Source organism: Mobula hypostoma, chromosome 24 (assembly GCF_963921235.1).
Source record: "Mobula hypostoma chromosome 24, sMobHyp1.1, whole genome shotgun sequence".
In the NCBI taxonomy this organism is placed as follows: domain Eukaryota; kingdom Metazoa; phylum Chordata; class Chondrichthyes; order Myliobatiformes; family Myliobatidae; genus Mobula; species Mobula hypostoma.
Window position 1 is genome coordinate 41,223,790 of NC_086120.1, and position 19,176 is coordinate 41,242,965.

General features: G+C 44.1%; 1 protein-coding gene across 8 annotated transcripts in view; it reads left to right on the plus strand.

The window, feature by feature from the left end:
* Positions 1-19,176, plus strand: part of cbarpb (CACN subunit beta associated regulatory protein b) — a 303,778-nt gene that overhangs the window by 88,467 nt on the left and 196,135 nt on the right. For 5 of the 8 annotated variants that reach the window (XM_063032293.1, XM_063032290.1, XM_063032294.1 and 2 more), the window contains one exon: positions 11,910-12,058. In XM_063032293.1, the coding sequence (XP_062888363.1) occupies positions 11,910-12,058 (149 nt within the window). The remainder of the gene's footprint in view (positions 1-11,909; positions 12,059-19,176) is intronic. The other 3 variants (XM_063032297.1, XM_063032298.1, XM_063032296.1) reach the window with 1 other exon arrangement.

Below are 19,176 nucleotides of genomic sequence, written 5' to 3' on the forward strand. Positions count from 1 at the left end.
TCGTTACAGTTGCTCCATAAATAATAAATAGTATAGAACCATAAATAGTTAAATAGTAATATGTAAATTATGAAATAAGTCCAGGACCAGCCTATTGGCTCAGGGTGTCTGACCCTCCAAGGGAGGACTTGTAAAGTTTGGTGGCCACAGGCAGGAATGACTTCCTATGACGCTCTGTGTTGCATCTCGGTGGAATGAGTCTCTGGCTGAATGTACTCCTGTGCCCGCCCAGTACATTATGTAGTGGATGGGAGACATTGTTCAAGATGGCATGCAACTTAGACAGCATCCTCTTTTCAGACACCACCGTGAGAGAGTCCAGTTCCATCCCCACAACATCACTGGCCTTACGAATGAGTTTGTTGATTCTGTTGGTGTCTGCTACCCTCAGCCTGCTGCCCCAGCACACAACAGCAAACATGATAGCACCGGCCACCACAGACTCGTAGAACATCCTCTGCATCGTCCGGCAGATGTTAAAGGACCTCAGTCTCCTCAGGAAATAGAGGAAATTATTTATTACTTCTGTGTTGACAATCTCAAAAACTCATTCTGGGTTTGTTATTGGAAGTGACTACGGGTCCTCCTATTTACTTTGAACGTTGAAGCTTTCACCTGAAAGTTAATTGACTTGGTTTGTGGATTATTGTGCCAAGTACAGAATACAGTGTATTACTGAGACACAGTCTTCCTCTTCAATGGACACTTGCATTCAAGTAACCCATCAGCTGGATTTAATAGGCGTAAGATGTTTTATTCCATAAGATAAGCAACTTGTTAGCTTCATGGCTACTTTTGCAGTTAATTAGCAACATTTTAATTCCAGACTTTTGAAAAAAAATCTAAATACAAATTCTCAAACTACTGTAGTTAGTTGTGAACATGCATTAATGAACACTGAGCTGAACCGAATATGCCTGGACTCTTTCAATCTTGAGTTTTGTATTGTGTGTTTTTTGCACGTTTTTTTTTGGTGCCATTTGCCTGATTTGTTTTTTTTTGCTTGTGGGGGTGGGGAGAGGTGGGGCTGATGCTTTTCTTTAAATGGTTTCCATGGTTTTCTTTGTTTTGCGGCTGTCTGTCGGGGAGAGAAATCTCAGGGTTGTATACTACATACATAGTTTGATGATAAATGTACTTGGATCTTTGATCTTCAACATTATAATACCACACCTTTGGATTTCAGAACACAACCACTTTGCTATTCTACCCCTGCAATTGCAGTGTTTTTTTTTCTCCTTTGCTTCTAAAACTCTTGGGTATTGAGTAATACAGTACAGAAGCAGGCCATTTGGCCCAACTCATTTACGCTGACCTGTGTTCCCCATTTGCTTACATTTGTCCCATATCCCTCTTAACCAGGAGTTCCCAAATTTTTTTAATGCCATGGACTCTTGCCTTTAACCTGGAAGTTTGTGGACCCCAGGTTAGGAACTCCTGCTCTAAACCTTGCCCGTCTATATGCTTACCCATATATTGTAAAGTGCACTACAGAATTCAAGACAAAGATCAGATAACGAATTAGATTAGTTTTATTTTATTTAGCAATAGTTACACACAGTTAAAGGTTTACGGGTACTCTAGTCACTTTGGTAGTGTACAGTACAGTAGTAGGTACAGTACCTAATAAAGCGGCCACAGGACTGGAACCCGGTATGGACTTCTGCTGCTGTAGCACACCAGCTTCAAGGTTTGACATGTTGTTTGTTCAGAGGTGCTCTTCTGCACACCACTGTTGTAATGCAGTTATCTGAGTTACTGTCACCTTCCTGTCAGCTTAGAGTCATAGAAAAGTGCAGCACAGAAACAGGCCCTTTGGCCCATATAGTCCATGCCGAATCATTTAAACTCTCTACTCCCATCAACCTTTACCTTGAACTAGTCTGGCCATTCTCCTCTGACCTCTCTCATTAAAAAGACATTTTTTTGTCCACAGATCTGCCACTCACTGGATGTTTTATTTTGTTTTTCACACCATTCTCTGTAAGTTGCCTGAAAATCACAGGAGATCAATAGTTCCTGAGATCTTTCTTTTCTTTTTAAATCTTTTTATTAATTATTATTGAAAATCAACAACAGAGAAAAATACATCAAAATAATCAAGACAACATATCCATATGTAGAATAAGAGTTAAACTATCAACCAGGCTGAAGAGTATATCAATAATAATAAACAAAGGGTTAAAGCTTTTTTTTATGGAAAAAAGAAAGAAAGAAAAAAAAGAACCCCTACTAAATAAAACGGGAAAAGAAACCCTGATAACTTTAAAAAAAAGACCTATTTGGAGCACAAACCCGGAGCTAGACGCCATACAAGCTTCCATAAAAAAAGACATCAAACCGCCAACCAAATCCATATACCCAAGGATCAGAAAAGGACCATCTTTATTAATTCAAGTCAAATGATAATAACCGGCAAAAGAACCCCACCTTTTCTCAAAGTCAAATCTAGGATCAAAAGTTCGACTTCTAATTTTTTCCAAACTAAGACATAACATCACCTGAGAGAATGTTTCTGAGATACTCAAACCACCCTGTCTGGCACCAACAATCATTCCACAGTTAAAGTCACTTAGATCACATTTCATCCCCATTCTGATGTTTGGTCTGAACAACAACTGAACCTCTTGACCGTGTCTGCATGCTGTTATACATTGAGTTGCTGCCACATGATTGGCTGATGAGATATTTGTATAGGAATTTGAGGAGATTTAGTATGTCACCTAAAAAAGTCACAAGTTTCTACAGATGTACAGTGGAGAGCATTCTAACTAGCTGCATCAGCGCCTGGTATGGGGGAGTGAGGTGGCTACTGCATAAAATGAAGTAAGCTGCAGAGAGCTATAAAATTAGTCAGCTCTGTCATGGGCACCAGCCTCTGTAGTATCCAACACCTCTTCAAGGAACAGTGACTCAAGAAGGTAGTATCCATCATTAAGGGCCCCCACCACCCAGGACATGCTCTTTTCTCACTACTACCATCAGATAGGAGGTGCAGGAGCCTGAAGGCACACATTCAACGATTCAGGAACAGCTTTTTCCCCTCTGCCATCGGATTTCTGAATGGACATTAAACCCTTGAACACTACCTCAGTACTTTTTAATTTCTATTTTTGCACTACTTATTTAATTTAACTATTATATATATATTTACTGTAATTCTGTTTTTACAACAGTGCCACATAACAACAAATTTCATGACATATGGCCCTGATATTAAATCTGATTCTGATTAACGAGCATGTGGACAGGTATACCTAATAAAGTGGCTACTGTCTGTAAATGATATCCAGGATGTTGGAATTTATGTTTATTGAACTGCTTTCATTATTCTGGCTGGTGATAAAACTGTGCCAGTTCATCATCGCTTTCCTTAAGGCAACTTTCCAAACAAAACAAGCAACTGACAGGCCATTAGTTTAAGACAGTCACCTAATGTAGACAGTATAAAGATTTTGGTGCTCTAGATGTGTCCAGTTCTCCAGTAGTGAGACCCCTCGTAAATTTGGGGACTGCTTCGTCGAGCACCTCCGCTCTATCTGCCAAAAGTGGAACTTCCCGGTGGCCAAACATTTTAATTCCGATTCCCATTCCCGTTTCATCTTGTCCCAAGATGAGACCACCCTCAGGGTGGAGGCGCAACACCTTATATTTCGTCTGGGTTGCCCCCCACCTGATGGCATGAATATTGATTTCTCCTTCCGGTAAACATTTTTACCTCCCCATCCCTTCTTCTATTCCCCACTCCGGCCTTTTACCTCTTTTCACTTACCTATCACCTCCCCTGGGTCTCCTCGCCCTTCCCTTTCTCCAATGGTCCACTCCCCTCTCCAATCAGATTCCTTCTTCTCCAGCCCTTTACCTTTCCCACCCACCTGACTTCATCTATCACCTTCTAGCTAGCCTCCATTCCAACTGCCCACCTTTTTACTCGTCTCCCCCCTTCCTTTTCAGTCTGAAAGAGGATATTGACCTGAAGTATTGACTGTTCATTCATTTCCATGGATGTTGTCTAACCTGCTGAGTTCCGCCAGCATTTTGTGTTTGTTGCTTTGGAGACTTTCTCATGTTTAGTATAAAGATTTGTACAGGAAGTCAATAGGGCGCTTAGCATTCCGCAAGACAAAACGGTTTATTTCTGAATGCAAGATATGTCTGGATGTCAAGATAGGACAAAGCCAGCATAGTTTTTTTTAAGGGAAAATCTCTTGCCTGAACAACTTGTTGGAATTCTTTGAGGAGATTACAAGTAGGTTAGATAAAGGGGATGCAATAGATGTTGTATTTTTGGATTTCAGAAATATTTTGACAAGGTGCCACGTGTGAGGTTGCTTATCAAGTTAAAAAAACCATCGTATTACAGGAAAGTTACTCGCATCGTTAGAGCATTGGCTGATTGGTAGGAGGCAGTGAGTGGGAAGAAAAGGATAGAAACATAGAAAAACTACAGCACAATACAGGCCCTTCAGCCCACAAAGTTGTGTTGAAAATGTCCCTACCATAGAAATTACTAGGGTTACCCACAGCCCTCTATTTTTAAAGAGTAAATACAGTATATACAGTAAATATATATATAAAGCTCCATGTACCTATCCAAAAGTCTCTTAAAAAACCCTATCGTATCCGCCTCCACCACCGTTGCCGGCAGCCCATTTCACGCACTCACCACTCTCTGCATAAAAAAAACTTACCCCTGACATCTCCTCTGTACCTACTCCCAAGCACCTTAAACCTGTGTCCTCTTGTGGCAGCCATTTCAGCCCTGGGAAAAAAGCCTCTGACTATCCACATGATCAATGCCTCTCATCATCTTATACACCTCTATCAGGTCACCTCTCATCCTCCGTCGCTCCAAGGAGAAAAGGCCAAGTTCACTCAACCTATTCTCATAAGGCATGCTCCCCAATCCAGGCAACATCCTTGTAAATCTCCTCTGCACCCTTTCTATGGTTTCCACATCCTTCCCGTAGTGAGGCGACCAGAACTGAGCACAGTACTCCAAGTGGGGTCTGACCAGGGTCCTATATAGCTGCAACATTACCTCTTGGCTGCTAAATTCAATTCCACAATTGATGAAGGCCAATACACCGTATGCTTTCTTAACCACAGAGTCAACCTGCACAGTTGCTTTGAGTGTCCTATGGACTCGGCTCCCAAGATCCCTTTGATCCTCCATACTGCCAAAAGTCTTACCGTTACCATTCCGCCATCATATTTGACCTACCAAGGTGAACCACTTCACACTTATCTGGGTTGAACTCCATCTGCCACTTCTCAGCCCAGTTTTGCATGATAGCCTCATAATTCCCCTTATTCCAATTAAATGCTTTTCTAACTTGTCTGTTCCTATCTCTCTCCAATGCTATTGTAAGGGAGATAGAATTATGACCACTATCTCCAAAGTGCTCTCCCACTGAGAGATCTAACACCTGACCAGGTACATTTCCCAATACCAAATCAAGTACAGCCTCTCCTCTTGTAGGCTTATCTGCATATTGTGTCAAGAAACCTTCCTGAACACACCTAACAAACTCCACCCCATCTAAACCCCTTGCTCTAGGGAGATGCCAATCGATATTTGGGAAATTAAAATCTCCCACCACGACAACGCTGTTATTATTACACCTTTCCACGATCTGTTTCCCTATCTGCTCCTCGGTATCCCTGTTACTATTGGGTGGCCTATTAAAAAACACCCAGTAGAGTTATTGACCCCTTCCTGTTCCTAACCTCCACCCACAGAGACTCCCTAGACTATCCCTCCATGACGTCCACCTTTTCTGCAGCTGTGACACTATCCCTGATCAACAGTCCCACGCCCCCACCTCTTTTGTCTCCCTCCCTGTCCTTTCTGAAACATCTAAAACCCGGCACTTGAAGTAACCTTTCCTGTCCCTGAGCCATCCAAGAGTCTGTAATGGCCACCACATCATAGCTCCAAGTACTGATCCACTCTCTAAGCTCATCCGCTTTGTTCACAATACTCCTTGCGTTAAAATAGACACATCTCAAACCGTTGGTCTGAATGCGTCCCTTCTCTATCACCTGCCTATCCTCCATCACACACCATCTCCAAGTTTTCTCTATTTGTGAGCCAACAGCCAGGATCTTTTACTGGTTGGCTGCCAGTGACGAGTGGTGTTCCACAGGGATTGTTGTTGTGACTGCCTCTTTCAATGCTGTATATCAATGATTTTAGATGATGGAATAGATGCCTTTGTTGCCAAGTTTTCAGATGATATGAAGATTGGTGGAGGGGCTGATAGTGTTGAAGAAACAAGAAGGCTGCAGAAGGACTTAGATAGATTAGGAGAATGGGCAGGAAAGTGGCAAATGAAATATAATGTTGGAAGATGCATGGTCACGCGCTTTGGTAGAAGAAATAAATGTACAGACTATTTTACAGACAGGGAGAAAATCCAAACATCTGAGATGTAAGGGGACTTGGGAGTCCTTGTGCAGAACACCCTAAAGGCTGAGTTGATGGTGATGTTAGCATTTGTTTCAAGAGGTCTAGAATATAAGAGCAGGGATGTGATGCTGAGGGTTTATAAGGCACTGGTGAGGCCTCACCTTGAATATTGAGAACAGTTTTGGGCTCCTTCTCTGAGAAAAGATGTGCTGGCACTGAAGAGGGTTCGGAGGAGGTTGACGAGGATGATTCTGGGAATGAAAGGGTTATCATATGAGGAATGTTTGATGGCTCTGGGCCTGTAATTGCTTGAATTTAGAGGGATGAGGGAGGATCTCATTGAAACCTTTCAAATGTTGAAAGGCCTAGACAGAGGAAATGTGGAAAGGATGTTTCCCATGGTGAGGAGTCTAGGACAAGAGGGCACAGCCTCAAAATAGAGGGTTATCCATTTAAAACAGAGATGCAGAGAAATTCCGTAAGCCAGAGGGTGGTGAATTTGTGGAATTTGTTACCAAAGGCAGCAGTGGAGGTGAGGTTGTTGGGTAATTAAGGGAGAGATTGATAGGTTCTTGATTGGCCACAGCATGAAAGTTGATGGGGAAAAGGCTGGGGAGTGGGGCTGAGGAGAGGATTTAAAAAACGTTCAGTCATGATTGAATGGTGGAATGAACTTGATGGGCCAAATGGCCTTATTCTGTTCCTATGTCTTATTGTCTTATGGTCATGGCTACTTCGAGTTTTTTAAAAATATATGTGAGTAAGTTTTGCAGTAATGAAAATATTAACGCCAGAACCCAAGCTGCAGAGTTCTAATAAATCTACTGCCTCCATTTGTCTTTATTGTCGATTCACCATCTGTAGGAACAATACCAAGAGTAGAACATGTTGTGTTGATTGTAGAAGGGTAATTGTTGCTTTAAGATGACTGCCTCTCGAAGTATAATGTCGAGATGCTGACTGTTCTCTGGATTGTTTGAAAAAAGCTTTCAGTGTCAGAATATGGGAGTCCTTGAATCAAACAATCGGAATCAGGGTTTTTGGCACTGACATATGTTGTGAAATTGGTTGTTTTGTGACAGCAGTAGAGTGCAAGACAAAAAAATTACTATGAGCTACTAAATAAATGTGCAACCGAGGAATAACAAGTTTGTGTTCATGGACTGTTCAGAAATCTGATGGTGCAGGGCAAGAGGTTGTTCTTAAAACAATGAGTGTGGGTCTTCAGGCTCCTGTATCTCCTCCCTGATTGTCGTAACACAAAGAGGGCATGTCCTGGATGGTCAGGCTCACTTACTGAGCTACTGCCTCTTGAAGGTTTCCCCGATAGTGAGAGAGGTTGTGCCCAGGACGAAACTGGCTTGTGATCCTGTGCATTTGAGGCTGCACACCAGGCTGAGATGCAACCAGTCAGAACACTGTCCAAAGTACATCTGTAGGATTTGTTTAGGACTTCACAATGCGGTCAGATAGGGAACCCAGAGTTACTTCAGAATACTAAAGGTAAGTAGGCAAGTCAGTTGAACACCTGTAGGAAGAGTCTTAAGAGTTTTACCTCCAAAAGGAACTGACAGCAGAGTACGGACATGAATGAGGAGACATCCTTCTGAATAGATGCCTCTGCTTGATTGCCTTTTCTTCCATCACACAATCAATAACAGAAGAGACTTAACTTGTCAAGTGCTTGGAGAGTTGAGTCTCCCTGAAGAATAGCTAATCACCAGTTGTAGTGTTTAGTTTTGGCCAGAGTGCATTGATGTGATACATAGTCAGCGGGTGCTGAAGTTTATGTGTATAAGTGAAAGAAGCACGTGACGATACATTTTAAAATGCATCAAGGAGTACAAATAACATTTTCTTTCTTCGACAGAATTATGGTTTAAAATATTGGGCGATTTACCACTTAAGATTTTTAATTAACAATCAACTTTATGAATGGTAAAGAGTAACCCCTTTTACTCACCCGCATGCTGGGGAGGTGAAAACCCTTAAATGGATTGACCATTCCAACCTAAACAATAGGATGCTGAATCCTATCACCAAGCCCCACCTGCCCGCATTTGACTGGGCTTGGATACAGATGCTCATTCTTGCTGACGCTCGCAACCGAGTATCCAGTGGTGAGAATTAATGAGGCCACATAAGTCAGTAAATATCAGCTGGTTGTATGGTTCCGCTCTATTAGCAGAGCTTCCTGACCACCTTTGACAAGAGGCAGATCTGAGAGCAGAACTGAGCATTATGTTACAGACTTTGAAGCTTTGAAACGGTTTCTAAATATCCCTGATATTGATAGATAGGAATAAAAAAAATATTGAGGTAGTGTTCATGGGTTCAATGTCCATTCAGAAATCAGATGACAGTGGGGAAGATAGCTTTTCCTGAATCATTGAGTGTGTGCCTGATGCACCATCAATAACTCCAAAAGACTGGAAGTAGAGTAAATACTGAAAAGCTTTTATTAGCAGTAAAAGGTGATCTCCACCATGCTGAGTATCTGCCCCTGGACTGAGAGGATGAGCAATGGCACAATCGCCTTTATTCAGGGGTCTGTGGGAGGAGCCACAGGAGCAGTCAGCAGAGGGGCGTGTCCAGACAGGTAACCCAGTTACAATATATATATATGGTTTACCACAGTGCCTTCGGGCTTCTGTACCTCCAAATACCTGATTGGAAAGTATATAAAGGCCAAGCATTGGGAGGACGCACCACAATCAACAGTGCACCGACGATGTTTCCTTGCATGGTGACGAAATGCTTACAAGTAAATTGCCAAAATCGGAGAACAACACAACCCAACCATTATTAAGGACCGTCACTATATGGGACATGATCTCTTCTCATTATTGCTATGATGGAGGAGGTACAGGAGTCTGAAGACCCACATTCAATGATGCAGAAGCTGCTTTTTTCCCTCTGCACATAATTTCTGAATGGCCCGTTTACTCATGGACACTACGCCATTGTTGCCTTTGTTACAGTATTTATTTATTTTGTAGTTTATTTTATCTTTGCAATGTACTGCTGTCACAAAACAACAATTTTCAGTGATAATGAATCTGATTCTGCTCTGATCTCTTGCATTTTGTAACTATGCCCTGTTCTCTTTGTAAAATAATTATCTGATTTGAGTAAATCTCAACCATAAGGAAAACAGGTAAATTTAGTTTGGGATTCTGTTGTTTTTAACAGGCTGGGTTATTCTAGGCCTAGCTCATTGGCTTCCCTTTGAAATCCCTGCAGCTATTTTCACTTTGCTTGCCTAACTGAGCTCAGGTCCCTGCTACGGATAGACCCTGTGAAATAAAATTGTTGGCAAGTGATGTCTGAGCCACAGGTAGTGGAACTTAAGGCTCCCCCTCTGCACCAACCTTCAGAGAGTTTATGCTCTCAAAGACCCTCTCAACTGATTCTAAATGTCTCTGACAATTAGAGGCATTTATAAACAGTTCAATTGAATTATTAAAAGGTGACTAAACCAAAATTTAAGAATAATTGAAGACACATTTAATTGGTGTCAATTATTGAAATTAATTAAAGTGCCATTATTTCTGTGCTAAAGTGGGATTTGGGATGGTGGTGAATATTGATAGCTCAGGTTGAGGCGTTTGATGTTGCGGTGTTTGCCGAGCTTGGCAATTAGCTTGCAGACGTTTTGTCACCAGTCGAGGTGACATCCTCCGTGCTCAATGTCTCTCTCTGGGAGAGCTCATGTTTATGTAGGCCCCTGTTCACTTGCCTTGATCCTGATTGGCTCACTCTTCAGTTGACCTTTGACTTTTATTGGCTTGCATTTCCTTGGCTCTTTGGGGTTCATAGATAGTGTCTATTTGATATGTTTGTTTATGGAGTTATCAGAAGGGAATTGCGCTTCTGAAAGTTCTTGTGCCTGCGTTGTGTTTGCCTGCGCCAGAACCTCCGTGGTATCCCAGTTAAAGTGGAGTCCTCTTTGGCCTTTGCATACTCAGATCAGTAACGGTGGATCATACCTCTGTACTGCCAGTTTGAGTTCCCGTAAAAGAGCTGAGAGTTTACGTCCTGCCTGGCCGACGTAGTTCTTGTTGTAGTCTGCACAGATGATCTTGTACACAAACATTGCTTTTGTCAGTTGTCTTTACTGGTACCTTGGTTCTTGAGGCAAGCTTCCTTTAAGTTGCCTTTGTTAAAAATAGTCACTGAGTAAAACAGCACGGAAACAGGCTCTTCGGCCCTTCTTGTGTGTGCCAACCCAGGTGTCAACTGAAAAATAAATGAGAATATTTGCCTGAAATATTTCTACCTACCATGGTAGTGAAATTAATATTCTAACACAATTTCATAAAATATTTTAGTATGTGTCCATTATAATATCACAGGAAACCGTAATGAACTAGTGTGGTAATTAACTATCATGATATGATTATATAGTAATTCCCTTGGTATGTGAAGAAAGATGCAATGGTCCTGTAATGGGATATTTTCTCCCACCAGTTCTCCAGGATACACTTTACAGAGCAGCGGAAAGGTTGAGTTGTTTAAGATTAAATTAATTACATTTTCAATACAACAATAAACAAAAACTGGTTAAATTGGGATCTTGTTCTTACATAACTTGGTCTCTGATCATTATGTCACTAGTAATCTACATGCCTCTTTTTTAATTCAATTCATCTGAACTTTTTGATGTGTTTACCATTTGATATATGGCTAAATTCTAGGGATTAAATAAATGAAACTTCATTTTGATCAAAAAGCAACATTGAACATTAAGTAAATGCTAGAGGTTCTACAGATAGTGGAAATCCAGAGCAACATGCACAAAATGCTGGAGGAACTCAGCAAGTTAGGCAACATCTATGGAGAGGAATGAATTGATGACATTTTAGGCCGAAAACCGGCAGAACCTCATGTAGGGTCTAAGCCCGAAACACTGAATGTTCATTCCTCTCAATAGAAGCTGCCTGACCTGTTGAGTTCAAAGGATTCAAAGGACAGGTATTATCAAAGTGTGCATAAATTATACAACCTTGAGATTCTACTGCTTACAGGCAGCCACAAAGCAACAAACCTGAAAGAACTGAATTTAAAAAGAACACCAACATACAATGCGTAGAGAAAGAGGAAAAGAAAACACAATATCGTGCAAACAATGAAAGCAAGCAACAGCATTCTGAACGGAATTGAGTTCATAGACCTGGATTCTGGAGCAGCTGGAGCAGGACACAGCCTCCGTCTCGGTTCATCATATAATGGGGCTAATGGAGTTCCTTGAACTTTGAGTAAACTGTTTCAATTTTGTCAAGGGATAGATGGTTTGATTTCATTCTCCATCTCTGGTAAAACTAAAATGGACAGCATTATTTCTCACTGGCCCTAGATCTAATTCCGCAATGTTCAAATCTGTATTTGGGTTGTATACCTTTTCCATCCTGAGGTCAGTTCTTACCGTTAAAAATCATGAGTCATTCTTTGCAAATGCTAGAGGTTTACATTTTTATTAATTTACTTTGTTTTCCAGCAGGCTATTCCCAAAGATCCGAGTGTCCAGGATGGTTATGTCCTGCTGCTTGTTCTGGTCTCTGTCTTCATCGGTGGGACCTTAGTCCTTCTGTCCGGCATCCTGATTATCTGCAGGAGATGCTGTGAAACTGATCGGAGATATTCAAGGTAAGACATGCTTTGAATGTCTCAGTGAGATTCCATTTACTTATTGAAGTTGTAGGACTTCAGTTGTATATTTTCTTAATGATTGTGTCTTTAGGAAGTTCTGCGGATGAGATTATGATGCACATACCTAATTAGTATTGGTGTGTGATATTGAACGTGTATCACCTACCGGTCTACTTGTGGGCTTCTCTGAGGATTGCCATTTTGTTGTGGTAGAGAGGCTTGAGATCCCAAGAGTGATGCCATCTGGAGCCTAGCTCCTCGTAGGGTCACCCATGGCGGGAAGATCGAGGGGGGAGGTTCCAGACAAACAGCGATCTAACCAACAGTGGAACTGGCAGAAGATGATGGCACATCACCACGACAGTGAGGGTGGAGGAAGGCTACAGCAGTGAAGGAACCCCAGTCGTCTTGCCTTCCGTGCCGCTGGACCCTGACCACGATCTCTCATGGACCATGTGGTGGCTGCCTGTGCATCACCCTCTCCATGTTAAACAAAGTCATGTACAGGCCTTCTCCAGTAAGGGAATGACGCCTTGGGAGAACATCATACTTGATTTGTGTGATCGCATTATTACTACTCACAGGATTTCAGGCAAAGTCTTTCCACTTGTAGAAAATAATATTCTGATTGCAAGCTATCTGGACTTCTCGGAGGCAATGGCCTTGTTTATATTCTTTGTAATTGAGGCAAAGTTAGAGTCATAGGGTAAAAAAGCATGGAAACAGGCCCTTCAGCCCAACTCACCCTTGCCAGCCCAGAATTAAATGAAAAATTATTTATTATTTTGAGATAGCGTGAAGCGCTAAATATCGCTGTGATGATTGTACGCTCTAGTATCAATTGTTTGGCGACAATAAAGTAAAGTAAAAGTAGAGTAAAGTAGGCCCTTCAAGCCATACTGCCCAACAAACCCCAATTTAACCCTGTCCTAATCACGGGGCAGTTTACAATGATCTATTAAATAGGCATCCGTTAGTCTCATGAGACCATGGATTTGCACCTTGTAAGGTTTCCAGGGCGCAGGCCTGGACAAGGTTGTTTGGAAGACCGGCAGTTGCCCATGCTGCAAGTCTCCCCTCTCCACGCCACCGATGTTAACCAAGGGAAGGGCATTAGGACCCATACAGCTTGGCACCAGTGTTGTCACAGAGCAATGTGTGTTTAAGTGCCTTGCTCAAGGACACAACACGCTGCCTCAGCTGAGGCTCGAACTAGCGACCTTCAGATCACTAGACCGATGCCTTAATCACTTGGCCACGCGCCAACACTATGATCTGTTAACTGGTACATCTTTGGACTGTGGGAGGAAACCAGAACACCTGCAGAAAATCCATGAATTCCATGGCGAGGACATACAGACTCCTTATAGGGGATGCCGGGATTGAACTCCAAACTTCGATGTCCCGAGCTGTGATAATGTTGTGCTAACCTCTACAGTACCATGGTGCCCGTTCTTATGTAGTGATATTGTATAGTAGATTCTTCTTTTACAGAATTGTTCAAATTGGGTCGTGTTGGGGTGGAGCACTGTACTGAGCTTATAACCTGAACCAACAGTTGTGGTGCAGTCTCCTTGCACTGTCAGTAGAAGGACCTGTAGACTGGCAGTAGGAATCCAAATGAATCTTTGCAGAAGAAGTTTGCTTCCAGGTGAAAGCAAGTCTGCTACACCGAGCTGTCCATAATTCAGCATTAGTTTTGCTGTTGTTGGTCAGTGAGTATTATGGACAAGCTATGTTGGTGCTGGAATGCATGACGACACTTGCAGGCTGCCTCCAGCACGCCTTGGCAGCCACAGTAATGTAGCGGTCAGCGCAACGCTATTGAAACTCAGGGTGCTGGTGTACAGAGTTTAATCCTGGTGCCCTCTATAACAAGCCTGCGTATCCTCTCTGTGCTCCAGTTTCCTCCCACAGTCCAAAGATGTACCGGTTAGTAGGTTAATTGATCTTTGTCCCATGATTTTAAGGCATCCGTTAGTCTTGCGAGACCATGGATCTGCGTCTGGAAAGTCTTCACTCTCCAGGGCGCAGGCCTGGGCAAGGTTGTATGGAAGACCAGCAGTTGCCCATGCTGCAAGTCTCCCCTCTCCATGACACCAATGTTGTCCAAGGGAAGGGCATTAGGACCCATACAGCTTGGCACCAGTGTCGTCGCAGAGCAATGTGAGACTAAGTGCCTTGCTCAAGGACACAACACGTTCCCTCGGCTAGGGCTTGAACTCACAACCTTCAGGTAGCTAGTCCAATGCCTTAACCACTTGGCCACGTGCCCACACTGTCCCATGATTAGGTTAGTGTTAAATTGGGGGTTATTAGGGGTTGCTGGGTGGTGTGGCTTGACTGGCTGGAAAGGCCTATTCCACACTGTATCTCTCAGTAAAATAAAATCTTTAGGTTGTGTTGGTTATTGACTATTAAAGCCACATGTTGCATGTAAATATGGGAATTAAAAAGTTTAAGTATCTACTTTGTACATTCTGGAGTAGCACCACGATCTCGTTATCTTGAGCAATGAGAATAAAGTTCGATTCTATTCTGTTCTATGAACTGTTACGTACCCCGTAACTGGGTTGCCAAACCAGCAGAAATGGATCACTCAGTTGGAGTCTGGATTACTAGAACTAAGAAAGTTTTATTAAAGAAACAAGCAACACAGTAATCGAAAGGATAATAAATGCAACAGTTCAGCGATGATAAACGCACATGTGCACAGAATTAAGATAACAGCATCAATCAAGCTCTATCGTTGTCTAGGGGTAAATGACCAATTTCAAAATGACTCAAAGTTCAGTCCAGTTTAGTAGTTCAGTTCGCAGTAATCGTTGCCATGGCGGTGGACAACGTGGGGGAAGAGAGAGATAGAATAGGAACAACTCATCATTCAGAACGGCTTCACTCACAGACCAGCGAGATGGCTCACAAACAGCTTTTGGGCGGGTCCTTGGTGATGTCACCTGAGGTCACCGACTATGACCCCTCCTCCAGATGCGGTCGATCCTCTGCAGTGAACCCGGCACCCAGGCAAGGGCGGACACACACCGGGTTCCCGCTGATCGTACCTTTCCACCCTGTGCGTTGTCCGGTACTTCTCACCACTCGTGAGAGGCGCACCGCTTCCAGGGTCTCGTTACCTCGGGTGGCGTGTGTCTGTCTTAGCGAACCTGTCCCTTTTTATCCCCCTGCTGGGGTATCGCCTGTCCATCACTTCAAACAGTTCAGGGTTCAAAGGGGGGAGCCGCTCCAGACAGCTCTTCCTCCCACATCCCTTCATTACACATCTCCAGACGCTGCTCCATTGTTCCTTATCTCTCCTTCCCCTGAGGGCAGGTGGCAGACCAACTGCTGATGCCACTGATGCTAGCCCAGGCCAGCAAACATCTTAATTTTATGTGTATTCTCGTAACACTTCCCCCCTTTAAGGATTTTTACCGGGAGGTAAAAATTACAAACATGACTACATTATCTGATACATACACCATATACATCGTTAACAGTTATTTAGCTAATACAGAGAATTTGAAGCTGTCAACACCTTGACAGACAGTCATCACATTTTCTGTTCCTTTTACACGTGTTATTAATAATCCCTTAGACCAGGCTCCAACTCAGCAAACTTCATAGTGGCCAAAAACACTGATGAATTGCGACCACTGTAACCTCTCATTTGGTTTTTGTCCCGGACCACAATAACAAGGGTCGTCCCATTCCGACTCAATTTTCTCTCGCAAGGGCTTAGTAGGAGGGGGACGGGTATTGACCGCAGAGTTATTGCAAAACTTCCTGCAGTACCCCACCATCTCCAAAAGCCTTCTGAGGGCCCTCTTGTCTGTCGGGGTTGGGAGGTCAGCGATAGCCTGCACTGTAGCTTGCATCACTGCCAGCTGCCCCTGTGTCACCACAATTCCCAGGTAAGTGACTCTAGTGTAGCCGAATTCATTTTTTTCAAGGTTCACTATCAAACTGGCTTCAGACAGCCGTGTTAAATTGCCAATACACACCTCTGTGTTCATCAGCCCTTTAGTCACTGAATTACTCGAAAAATATGGGTGTTGTTTACTTGGCTGCCCTATTGTAACAGACATAACCCAACGTCCCAGTTCTTTGCATTTCCTCGGGACAATCAAACACATGGGTGCGAGTCGTTTAATTACTCCTTCGGGGATTAAGGGAGAGACCTTATCAGTAGACCTGGCCAAAACAATAGCCTTCTCCCATCTGACCGATCCCATCCTAATCTTTTCAAAATGGTTTTTTCCTCTTATCAAGGGGCCCCTAGCATCATTGATTTCCACGCTAACACCGACTAGGTTTGTTAGCATATCAAAAGCCGGTGACCGTCTCAGTTCGCGTCGGTCATGATCAATAACATTCTTCCCCCTGGGCAGCCGGTAAATCTCTTTCATGATTCCACCAACTGTTTCCTCCAGCACCGCAAAATGTCCACCGGGGGGTACCTCGTGGGCCATGTTAAAAACCTCATCCCCATAACTCTTTTGCACCACCCCCCATTCCTCATCTGCGGGTACTGTACTTAATTTCCCTTTCTTCCTTAGCACTTCCTCCTCCGCACAATAGCTTGTCAAGGCTGTGTCAGAGAGAGCGGTCTCGGCAAAAACCATCAGCCCCTCGTCTCGCTCCTGCGTCTGCACAAATTCTTTCCTGGCTACTGCTACGTCCGTCCCAGCTCCCTCACTACCTCTTATCTCACTACACCCTGTCTCATACAAGGTTGGCAGAAATGTTTCAGCCAAATTCACCATCGCGGGCGGGGCCTCCATGCTGGCAGGCTGACCCGTCAATCTCACGACTGGGAACACGATTCCTCCGGCGATGTCATTACCGAGCAAGACTTCCACGTCTTTCATCGGTAATTCGGACCTCACCCCAATCGTGACTAGTCCAGAGACCAGGTTGCTCTGTAAATGTATCTGGTGCAAAGGGACTGACTCTGTCCCTTCCCCAACACCTTTGACCTCTACCTCCCCAGTCTGGGTCTCTGAGCTAAACTCTAATACACTCTTCAGTATTAGTGACTGACACGCTCCCGTGTCTCTCCAGATCCGCACTGGAACTGGTTTTAACCTCTCCTTCACTGACACCAGTCCGGCCGAGATAAACCTCTCGCGCCCTTCCTGGACTTTTTCAGACCTGTCCTTCCCTAGCGGTTCGCTTAACAGCTCAATACAGCCATTCAAAATTTCCGCTTTTCCTTTCCCCGTCTCCTTCCTTGGGGCAAAGCACCTGGACGCAAAGTGTCCGACTTTCCCACAATTATAACAGACGACCCCAGGAGACTTCCTACCAGACTGCTCCCGGTCTACCTTATCCTTTTCACTAGTCCCCGGCTTACTTTCTGACTTTTCCGGCAGACTCTCCCCTCCGTCCTGACTACCCTTCTGGTAGCCTTTACTCGGGGCAACCTTCATTTTATGCGTCAACGCATACTCATCCGCTAACTTAGCAGTTGCGGCTAACATGGCTGCCTCTTTCTCATCGAGGTAGGGTCTCATACCCTCAGGGACACAACCTTTAAACTGCTCAATCAGAATCAGCTGCAGCAGTCTGTCATAATCCCCCTCTACCCCTTTCGAGGCGCACCAACGCTCACAATATGTTTGCATCTCACGAGCAAACTCCAAATACGTGCGGTCCCACCGCTTCCTCGCATTCCAGAACCTCTGCCGGTATGCCTCCGGGACCAACTCATAAATCCTGAGGATGGCCTCCTTCACCACCTCATACTTCTGGGCATCTTCCGCGGATAAAGCGGAGTAAGCTTGTTGGGCTTTCCCTTTCAGTACACTCTGAAGTAAAACAACCCACTTATCCCTCGGCCAGTCCTGACTTATAGCTACTTTTTCGAAGTGGAGAAAGTACCGATCCACATCGGTATCGTCAAAAGGGGGAACCAGCCTAACCTCCTGGGTCGCCCGGAACCCTCCACCTTGGTTCGGCACGAGCCCCTGCTCGGCCCTTATCTTTAACTTCTCCAGCTCAAATTCCCTTTCCCTCTGTTTCTCCTCTCTCTCCAACTGTCTTTCTCTCTCTTGCCTTTCTACCTCTTTCTCTCTCTCTTCTCTCTCCAACTGCCTGTCCCTCTCTCTCTCTTCGTGTTCTAACTGCCGTACCCGGAACTCGTGCTCGAGTCTCAGTTTTTCAAGCTGTACCTGTACTGCGTCTCCAGCAGGTTTTTCAACAGACACCTCCCCCAGCTCACCTTGGGGAAACACACCTTTAGATACATAGTGCTCTACAATAGCTCTGTGTATCTCCTCTCTCCTCATTGTCGACTTCACCTTAGAAAGATTCAACCGTTTGGCCACAGCTAACAATTCCGATTTCCTGGCATCCTCTAATGCCTCCAAGGTCGGCGCCTTTATAAATTCCTCAACCTCCATTTCTGCTGTTTGTCTTTTCTTTCTTTCGGGAATTTTAACCCAATCAATTTACTCCGTCCCAAATTTAGCGTTCAAAATCGCGGACGAGAACCCCACTTATGTTACGTACCCCGTAACTGGGTTGCCAAACCAGCAGAAATGGATCACTCAGTTGGAGTCTGGAGTACTAGAACTAAGAAAGTTTTATTAAAGAAACAAGCAACACAGTAATCGAAATGATAATAAATGCAACAGTTCAGTGATGATAAACACACATGTGCACAGAATTAAGATAACAGCATCAATCAAGCTCTATCGTTGTCTAGGGGTAAATGACCAATTTCAAAATGACTCAAAGTTCAGTCCAGTTTAGTAGTTCAGTTCGCAGTAATCGTTGCCATGGCGGTGGACAACGTGGGGGAAGAGAGAGATAGAATAGGAACAACTCATCATTCAGAACGGCTTCACTCACAGACCAGCAAGATGGCTCACAGACCAGCGAGATGGCTCACAAACAGCTTTTGGGCGGGTCCTTGGTGATGTCACCTGAGGTCACCGACTGTGACCCCTCCTCCAGATGCGGTCGATCCTCTGCAGTGAACCCGGCACCCAGGCAAGGGCGGACACACACCGGGTTCCCGCTGATCGTACCTTTCCACCCTGTGCGTTGTCCGGTACTTCTCACCACTCGTGAGAGGCGCACCGCTTCCAGGGTCTCGTTACCTCGGGTGGCGT